The sequence below is a fragment of the Eufriesea mexicana genome, unplaced genomic scaffold (assembly GCF_001483705.2).
Source record: "Eufriesea mexicana isolate 0111107269 unplaced genomic scaffold, ASM148370v2 scaffold1837, whole genome shotgun sequence".
In the NCBI taxonomy this organism is placed as follows: Eukaryota; Metazoa; Arthropoda; class Insecta; order Hymenoptera; family Apidae; genus Eufriesea; species Eufriesea mexicana.
Window position 1 is genome coordinate 182,352 of NW_016909955.1, and position 10,518 is coordinate 192,869.

A 10,518-nucleotide genomic window follows, 5' to 3' on the forward strand; every position below is an offset into this window, starting at 1 on the left:
CGGCATTCGGACCCTCGAGAGAATCCGGCTTTAAGAAAGCGGAGTTTGCTCGGTTAACTTTATAGCCTTTTTCGGCTTTCCTCGAAATTGTTTCGATCGGAATTGGATGGGGAAGGAAAAGTTGGATTCTCGTTGCCGAATAGCGTTTCGCGGATGTATTCGTGTTACCCGATGCATGATCTCGCGCACCAAAATTTACCCCCCGATTACCAGCGTCAACTGAACGTAACTTTGTTACTAATCGCGTAGTACGTACGATCGATAGCCGGCGGATCGGCGACCTGTTCGCGATCCAGGCGAAACGATTGCTCGTCTCGACGAATATCGAGAGACGAATGACATTTCCCCGACACGGTTTTACAGTCACTGGAATCGCGACGACATATTTTCGTCAGCACACTGATGAAAATTGAAGAACGATGCCACAGTGGCATCTCGATTTTCGTCCGGATCGAGCTGGGATTTTCTTTTCGAGTTCTATTCCCTGCTCAGCGTTCTCGGGGGTCGGATAAAATCGGATTCATCGAAATTGTCCTTTTAAATCGGGCAACGTTTTCCTCGCCAATTTCGTTTACCTTCCTTGCATATCGTTTGGAAGCACATTTTTTCTTCGGTCGAGGGAATACCTGGATCGTTCGATCTATCGTTCGCCTGGACGTATCTCGCGTTGAATCCTCGAACGACGTCACCGAGACAAAGAATATCGAATTTTCCGGCATCCACGAGATTTTTCTTAGCTCGGAGTTTGCCGAGCTGAAATTCCAGCAACTAAGGGGGGCCATAATCGGAGCTAGGAATAACTCTTCGCCCTCTCGGAAGGCTTGGAAGTTCAGCCATCGTACACCCTCGGAAATATTTCCATTCTGACATAGCGGATTCTCCCTCTCTATTTTATAGCGTTTCCAGCGTTTCTTTCAAATCGAATTGGTTGAGTAAATCAGGTTTATATGGACGGAGCCAGACTTGCCTAGCGACTTCCAACTCTCGAATCTTTCGTCGGTGGGTTATACTTTCTTCCCATAGTCTGAATACGTCGACGGAAAGTTGATATCGACGATGTTTTATTAGTCGGCGAAGTCCTTGCGTATACGATATCGAATCTTCTCCTCACTGAACAACCGTCGAGAGATCGTTTCGGAAACCACAACACTCGCAAATATTCGCGTAAACTCGGACGTATCTCGCGCGAATAGACGTAATAGTTGACAGATGATCGAGAGCACTCTCCGACGAACAAACTTTCCTCGACTGGCGTCCGCTTGGAAGGACATTCGGCAACTTTGAGGACCTCGGAAGACCGAAAAGGAGGCCGTGTGTCGTCCACCAAAACGAAAAAGGCTCGACGAGATGCACGCGTGCTCGGGTAACTTGGCTGGCTGATACTTCCCACGAGACCGGAGTGTTCAACGGTCGATGCGGTTCGTGTTTCAGAGAAATTGCTCGGTCGCTGAGACATTCGAGTCCTGGCTACCGGTTCGGTGAAAAGCGATTGGAAAACGACTCGTAAACTTTCCTCTTCGTCTCTTCTTCCTTCCGGCCGATACGTCGATCGAGTCTCTCGGCGCGTTTGGGCCTCGACGGTTGTCTCGATGGTTGTCTCGATGGTTGTCTCGAGGCATAATACTCTGGCACGACGTGCATAAGTTTCGGGTAGCGTCGCTGTCACCTCGTTTCTCGCGACACTTCGCTTTTCATCGTTTCACCGCGAAATTGAGTTCCCGCCGCCCCAGAAGACGTTCATTTTCCAAGCACAGCCCTCGCTTCCTCTTCTTCGCCTGTCGCACATTGCTCGCGTGGTAGAAGGCACCTTTAATATCTCAGACGACTCGACGGCTGACTTTTTAAATCGTCGGATTAGCGTCGCGCGTTCGTAGGGAAACCTGGAGACCACGGTTTCGTCAGGGGCGTGGAGAAACAAGGGGACGACGAACGATCGGAAAAATAGATAGCGGAGGAATAAACGAGCACGGTTAAGACGATAACGATCGTGGCACTGGAGAACCTGTTGCGATCTTGCTCTCGACGGCCTGCGTTGGCCGAACGACTCGGGCGAATCGAGATATCGAGATCGTTCGAGATCGATCGATCGCGTGAGAGAAAGGGGGCAGAGAGGGTGGGAGAGAGGGCAAGCCGTACACCCGAGTAGCTTAAGAAACTCGAATATGCATAAAGCTTAGTCTTTGCATGCGAAAATTGAAATTTCGCCGGTGGAGATCCATCGCGCTTCGCCGCGCGGAAAAGATTAATTCACGTTCGACGGGCTGTCAATTACGCGGGCAAACAAAGTGTCCGTCGTAAGTGAATCGAGAAATAAAGTTTGTTTGCACGGTGTAAAATCACTTTACGCTTTTCTCCGGTAGAAGCCAATAGGGTGCGCGTTGTCGCAACATTGCCTGCTGCCTGCTGCTCCTCTCGTACGCGGCTCGTCGTAAAAGAGAGCTAACGGAGTCGTTAAAAAAGTTCAATCGGACGGGTGTAGCGATGGTTGGAAAACAACAACAGCTCGGTCACTCTGTCCACCACGGATCGGGAGAACGTCTCTCCGATTTTCTTTTTCTTTTCTCTCTCGTCCGGTTTTTACTCGTTACACGGCACTTGCTGCGAGCAGGGTAGAGGCAGGTCTGTTGTTCTCGGCGCAGGGAATCGATTCCCATCGACTCTTGGATCGACGGTGTCGCGCAGCCACTTGGTTTATCTCGTGATCCTCGCGCGGCGTTTCACTGCGATCGTGTACGCTAGTGCGTCTAGCATCGTGTTCCGACGGATGCTCCACGATCGTTCGATTATTTCGTTCGACGCCGCGGCCACCACCTCCTCGTCGCGTACGGTGTACTAAGGATGTACGAAAGCACAGGGACAAACAGAAGAAAGAGAACGTGAACGAGAGAGCCATTTAGAGTAAAATCATGCTTGACGTATCGTGCTGGTGTGTTTGGAGAATTGAAAGCGAATCGAGCAACGAGCGAAGACACGGCGTTATCGAGCACACTGTTCTCATGCACGAGGGGGTGTTGCGAAAGACAATCGTTTCGGAATATAGTACGTATAGATGTATAAGATGTAGAGGCATATATATATATACATATATATGTGTGTGTATATATATATACATAGATATAGTCACGAATTTTGGCGGTCCGGTTTGGAGCGAAGAGCGTGCTGTGATGTTTCTGGGTAAATTCGTAGCTCACCTGGGGTAGAATCATGACGTGCGGCAGCTGGCGCGCCTCGCCGCGCACTGACTCTTCCGCACCCCGAGCACAGCCTCCTCTCGCCCCCTCCTCCTCTCACCCCCGTTCACCCCACCAACCCTCTCCGTCTCTCTCTTTCTCACTCAGCATCCACCACCCTCTTTTCTGCCCGATTCTACCCTCTCTTTTAGCCCCCTTTGCCTCGAAAAACCAGGCGAATCGGGCAACCGCGTTCGACAACGACCTGCTGCTTTTCGTCCACGATTCTTCCTTTCGTCTTTTAGATCATTCTCTTAGCTTATTTATTCCGAGCAACTGCCGCTCGTTACTTTTCATCATGCTCTTCGTCCGACGCTAACGAGCATTTTTGCATTTTCTTCTGCCGCCACGCGAGCAGAAGAAGCTCCCTTTGTGACGACTCCGCTTGCTCTTCCGCTTTAATTACATATTTATATACATGTATATGTATTTAAAGAAAAAAAAAAGAGATTGAAAAATAAAACGATACGCCGTTCCAAGTGCTTCAATTATGAATCGGCTCTCCGAGTTCACCGGCTGTTCCTGTTATCGATTGTTGCTGCTATCCGTCGTTGTTGTTGCTCCAGAAACCACTTATCATTCGAACCTTACGACAGCGTGGATCATGACCTACTGTTTAATTACAGGGGTAGAAATGGCCGCGAGTATTTTGTCTCGTTACCCTGTATATTAAAAAATAAACCCTCTTGGTGTCTGCATGCACGGGCTGCTACCTTATAATCGCTTCGCGCTTAATCCCGACGAATTCGATTAAGTTTTCCAATATCGAGTGACCGTAGGGACGCTATCTAACCTCGCGAAGGTTAGCGAGCTCGTGAAATATTCGATCGCAGTTATTCAGCGAAGATCGCGCGTGCGATATATCCCGCACACGCGAGCTTCGTTAATTGGCCACGGTTAATTCTTCTTCCCGTCCTCTGGCTGCCGAATTGGCGCATGAACCGCTACTTGCAGGCGTGAGCGTGAATTATCGGTATCGATGTGACAACGTATCGCTTTATCCGCCCCGTTCCCATCCCAATTTCGCGCTAGTCCTGAATCATTGAAAGCGCAAACACGATATACGTAACATCGATGGACTTCGTTATGACCGCGCATACCCAATCGGTATCAGCATTACGAGCCGTTTTATACATGGATTACAGCACGTACGAAACATGGCGTCTATGCGCATTCGTTCCATTTCATGCGTATCCGTAATTACCTTTTTCCGCTGGTATCGCTCGATTTCCCCGATGACCGACCATTTTATAATTTCAGGCAAGGACGGCAGTGAAGATTGGACGACGATTTTCTCAGCTACAGACGACAAGGGTCACCTAGCTGATCGGGAAGATGGCAGAACGCGCGACGGTGAGCCGTGTCAAACATACCTCACCTTGTTTACAATGTCGAAGCGAGACGGAACGAACCTGCATGTTTTCTTCTGCTCGCGTTGTCTTTGATGATTTCGACTTATTGGTCGGGTCGCGATGACACTCGTGTTTCGCTTTTCGAATCGATAACATCGTGGCGTCGCGTTGCTGTAACGAGTCGATTATACAACGAAATAAGTCCCGCGTGGTTAATCCTCGTGCCCTATACGCGTGGTAATTACAGTGAAGTGCAAAGTGCGACGTGCCAGGTGATCCTTCCTGATCGGCGATCGGATCGCTCCTCGTCCACGTGTCGTTTCCGTCTCTTTTGCAACACGCGCAAGGCGTCACGCTGCCAAGGGTAAGTACACTCGAGCAATCGTTACTTTATTTTCGCGTAATTCGAATCGCGTAGAAGTGGTCTCTCTGGAGTCTCTGTATTTCGTATTTTCCTTTTGAAATTGTACGTATAGCTCTACCCCGTTGAAGGGGTTGCGTGTTACGCGTGAACTATTTGAGATTCGACCTGGGACGCGAACGAAAACAGCTCGCGATAAATATTCGTTGAAGCGAGTGCGCGTGACCGTGTGATTTTCTTTCCCTTTTTTCCTTGCTCTTCTTCTTCCTGCTTCTTGTTTGCCGGCAGAGATAAATGCGTCGCGCGAATTTCTGAATCACCTTTGCCCGTTTGTCAGGCCATGAATAAATATGGAAACGTATTTCTCCCATCGACGCGAATGCGCTCTTAGAAAAACGAGGTGGACGAGGGTGATTCGTTCGTGAACAGGGTGAATCGAAATGTTCTTGGGTATGAGGATGTCCCATGGACAGTGTTGCATCGATCTCCTCGCGTCGCTTCGAGATATCGACGATATCGGCGAAATGTACTTTGCGTCCGCTTCTTAAAACGCGCTTAAAGGACGAGGCGGTTTAAGAAGAGGGATGCGACGAAATTGAGCGAGAAGATCGAGGGTGAGCGCGTTTCAAGTCACGTGTGACATAAACGCGTTAATGAAGCTTTTTTAAGACAGCTTTTTTTAAACTAAGATTCAGCTGCACGATTCGAGCTTTGCTAATTATAGGGACGTTTTTCCGCGTATAATAAGAACCGCTCGCGAAATAACGGCTATTTGTATTTCCAAGTTATTTCGCGAATCTAAAGCTGCGAACGATAAATTAAAAATAGGACGAAGAATTGGTGCAAACCCGATCAATCAGCGACGGAGAGTCGGTTTAACGAAGCGCGCTGCTTTTTCGTTCAATTAAACGATAAATCGGAGAGTAGATCGAGATTAAGGCAAGTGGAAGAAAGCTGTCGATATCCTTGCCAACGATAACAACGCGATTAGTGACCAGAACTTGAAACGTTTCCAGGAATAACCTTTATCAACGGTTGTATAAAGCTTTTGCTAAACAACTGGCGTGAAGGACCCCGTTCAGATTCTTAAATTGATTTTTACGTATGCATTTTCTCATCGCTTTAATTCACAGCGTTGCTCGAGAGAATCTACGAGAGTACCGATTTAACGGACCTGCATAGAACTGACGCGAGAATATACATGTACCTATGTAGGTGTAACGCAGGAAAAACAAATACCAAACTTCTAACTAGCTTAATCCATCTTAATTTGCATCCCGTCGTGATAGCTACCATTCGCTCTATATCTACGAGGTTTATAAAGAACTTTCCGAACTTTAAATGAATTGCAAATACGTTTAATTCGGTGCGTGGACCCTAGCACGGTATTATTCTTTGAAGAGTGATCTTTTCAAAGTCTAATCGACAAATGAACTCAGCCTGCGCTCTCGAGGCCTTTGTATAACCGGCACAGGCTACCGAATCTCGTCGGCAAAGTCACGATCCGGTGTTAATTACTTTTCTCGTATAATAACCGGTGATTTATTAAATTTTTTATTTCCATTGTGAATTCGTGTACCGCGCGATTTGTTATTAACGACGTATTCCATAATTTACATTTCTCGCGAATTATAATCACATTTACGTTTCGAATGTTTAAATTTCCACGATACTGGGGTCGATATCGTAGCAGTTTTCAACCCCCTCTGTTGTCAAGGGTCAACTGGGATATTTCGCGTAACTCTCCTCGACCGAAAATTAACGCGGTTTTAGGGTTGAAACGTTCTATCCAAATCGGCGCGATAGTCTCGAGAAAAAATGGATCGTTCAGATGAAACGTCGATCTTGCCGACGCGTTGTCTCGTCTACGTTAATTTTCCGTTCGTATTCACGACGAAAGAAAGACTTTTGAAGTTTGTATAAAATTCCCCTGCTTTCTCTACGCGAAACACTTCTGACGAAACGACGTAAGTTATGGTTGGATTAGGGGGCAAGTATTTCCATCGAAATATTATATTTGGCGTGCGTAAATACGGTACGGCCGAAGGGAAAAGTCAAGCGAGGACGAGATTAAATAGCATATGTCCAAAAAAAGGATCCAGAAGGAAAAGTATTTTCCTCACTCGTATTTCGTCCAGGTAATCCAATTTTTTAAACAACTTTTTGCCAACCGTACAGTCTTTTCATGAACTCGGTCGGAGGGAGGTGTTGTTTCCAAATGAAATCGAATATCGACGAAACGGGAGAAAAAAAAAAAGAAAAAAATACGGATGGTAAAAAAAAAAGAATAATATGCTAGAGAGAAATGCATCGAACCTGTTGCACCTATCGAATGCAAGCGAGAACCACTGACATAAAGCCGATGCGCATTTTCCAAGACTCAGCCCTTTCTATTCGTCGAGATAGTCGGAACTCTTTTAGAAAATTTGTCTCTTCGCATTGTCTCACGAGATATCTAGCTTCTCGGACGATCTACTTGCCGCTCTGTTGATATGCAACGCGAGAACGTTGGTTCGAGATAAATGCTGCGTTATCCGTCAAAGTCACGACGGGAGAAGGAAAGCTTCTGTTTTAATAATTTTTACGCTTTTCTGTATTTCTCCTTCTTTGGAGAAAGCAACATCTCGAAGTGTAAGGAACGCAACAGGGTACGGAGGTGCGAGTGAACGAGGGAGAAGCTCTTTTGTTACGGCTTCCTTCGATCAAATGCTACGCCAAGTTGCCGTTTATCGATACTCGATCGATCTGAAAGGCACCGCGAGATAGAGAAGCTTGATAAAATTTCAATTGTACTTTCACGCATCTGTGAGCTTCCACGTACAGTTTTTTATTTCTAATTCGTTCTCCTTTCCCGTAGGAAATTGCTTCCATACAACGGAAATGGGTTTCCTTTTCATCGTTTGAAAAATCGAAAATCGGCGAAAAAGATAGATTTTCGGACGCATCCCACGAGTTTTGCCAGTCACAGCCTCGCAGCTCGAAAATTTCGCGAGATAGTTGATAACTTCATCGTGCCAGACGTAATACGACCGTAGAACCATCTCGTATTCCGCTCTCTGGTTAATCATTCAAAATTCAGCGCAAGTACACGCGAAATCCACGTCCGAAAACACACGATGTCGCATAATTCGTAATTCGGAATTCTTAACGAAACACCGGTAGATGAGGTATTTCGGGGAACCGGTACGTGGCCCCAAAGTTTCGTGACTTTAATAGAATTTGATCGAGCGACCCGAATTTCCACTTGGAGACTTTTTTCGAGCATCGCACCCTCCTCCAGCCACGTTTCCCGATAAGCCATCGGAAGACTAGGTATTTCTCGAGCATGTGGACAAAAGATGGCGACCGTGTGTGCAGATAATCAGTTTATCCAGGCACACTTGCCCTATTTCGCATATTATGACCGAGTATATGCCCGACGGGAAATCCCTTATCTGCGAACCCGTCACCCGTTGAATTTCTCCGCCACTAATTTAACCCCTCAGCTCGTGTCGTTTCGCTGGCTTAAGTTATCCGACTTTAATCCTGGACGTGTCCTAAAATTCGATGCAGAGGGAGTGGACTTTCCTCTTCTTTCTCTTTTTTTTCTTTTTATTTCTTTGACAAACTCGAAAGAGGCAGAGTGGCCGCAGGGCGAGAGATAAAAAGTTGTAGCACGTCGACGATTTATCAAGCGTGGCTAATAAACTTGATCTCCGGAGGGTGGGGCTAATATTCCTCGAATACGTTCGTACTGGTTGTACCGTCGAAATTTTCATTATTTCATCGTCGTTGGAGAATCTCGTTTCGATATCAGGTTTAACCGACTAGATAGGCTGAGATGTAGCAAAGGTAAACGTGACCTGGTCCATCGGTCGAGACAGCTGCGAGAATTTCGGGCAGATAGATTTCGGCAGCGAGGGTCGGCCGTTGAGAAGAATAAAGCGAAACACCGAGGAGAAATTGGAATCGGTCTAGAGTGCTTTAAAACACGGCACGTGGAATCTAAAGCATCGAGGTGGAAACTTTACCATCGTTCGACTGTGCCCTCTTCACTGGTACCATTTTACGCGCGTTTTCGTCGAGGTCCGACATTTTTGCGCGAGATTGCCCTGCAAGGAACACAGCGAAATAGGCTCAAGGCGGAGGAATAGAAGGCGAAAATAGAGTAAAACTTAAACTCGTTGCACGGCGTGTTTCGCGTGGGAGAATTTTATTGGAACTTTCTAGACCTTCGACGCGTAGTTCGTGTTTACCTTCGTAGTTGCCTTTATGGACCATCGGGGGATCGAAGACGATCGAGTGCGCGAGTTCTCTAACCCTCGGAACGAGCCGTAATTCTCGTCTGCTACGAATTGCCGGATTAATTTTACTCTCACCGAGACTCGTCTCGACTTTTGCAAGACAACGGCCTCGTAACCTTCCAAGTCAACTCGCCGTTTCTACGATTAGGTCGTAAAATTACTTTTATGCGTTGCACGATCATTCACGCGGGCCATGTACGCGTTGCTTCGCGTTTCAATTTAGTTTTTATTCGTCGTACAAGTATGTAACACGGAGAGGAAGGAAGCAGTGTCGGGGAGCAGACACTCGATGGACGGTCTGACTGCATACGGAGCTCATCTACTCGCAGTAGTATCCCCGACTAGCCCGATGATCAGCCGACCGTAACTCGTTCACGGCGAAGTGACGGGTAAATTATGGTCGTCCACCTTGACGATTTCGATTAAGAGGTTTATTTTATACGGCCAAACGGAAGAGGAGGCTTTCGATCTTTCTCTCAAATTAAAATTTCAACGCCCCGTCTGAAGAATTTAGCGCAAATCGCCGAATATCGGCCATGAACGTGATAAAGTTTTATTACACTGGAAAACACGTGTGTATTGCGAGAAAGAGAACGTAGCTCTTTTCCTGTCTCCGTTGCGTTTGATCGAAAAACCAAGGAACAAACATGAGATACAGGGATCGCGAAATGTGTGCAGAAATACGAAATCCCCTGACACGAATCGCCTAAAACGACACCGATATAGAGAATGTTCCCCTCCTACGCTTTGTATCAGCCAACGTAACATCTTCCTTCCGCCTCGTATCCCAAATGTACAAAGAAAATGCGAATCCTATCGCGAAAACGTCCATTTCGAACATCTTTTCCCGCCTTCCCGTTTCTTCTCTTCCCTGTCGAATGCCTCGAACGCGATTTACAACGCACGATCTTGTCACGAAATGCGAAATGCCACGATTCGCATTTTCCAAACCTTTTTTTTCTTTCTTCCATTTCTTTCTTTTTTTTCCCACATGAAAGACGATGCGAAAATAATTCGCGATTAAAGTACGAAAAGAACGGTATACTTTACGGCGATCGTTATTCGTTCTAAAACGATCAATCGAAACGTGTAATCCAATCATCCCGACGAGCACGGTTTTTCATCTTCGTTCCTGTTCCTTCCGGACCACGTATCAAGAATTTAATATCGAGTTACAAATAGACGCGGATGAACGCATCGGTGTATTTTCAACGACCAGTTTACACGTATCTCTTTTGATGCCATGATACATTCGATAGCAGTTTTTGTACCAGTTTTCCTCTAGGTGCAAA

At 46.6% G+C, this 10,518-nt stretch overlaps 1 protein-coding gene across 1 annotated transcript in view; it reads right to left on the bottom strand.

The window, feature by feature from the left end:
• Positions 1-3,225, bottom strand: part of Dop1 (dopamine receptor, D1) — a 35,898-nt gene extending 32,673 nt beyond the window's left edge. Inside the window, exon 1 of the mRNA XM_017902600.1 lies at positions 3,192-3,225. Coding sequence (XP_017758089.1) covers positions 3,192-3,206 — 15 coding nt within the window. The 5' untranslated portion in view covers positions 3,207-3,225. The remainder of the gene's footprint in view (positions 1-3,191) is intronic.
• Positions 3,226-10,518: the final 7,293 nt, after the last annotated feature.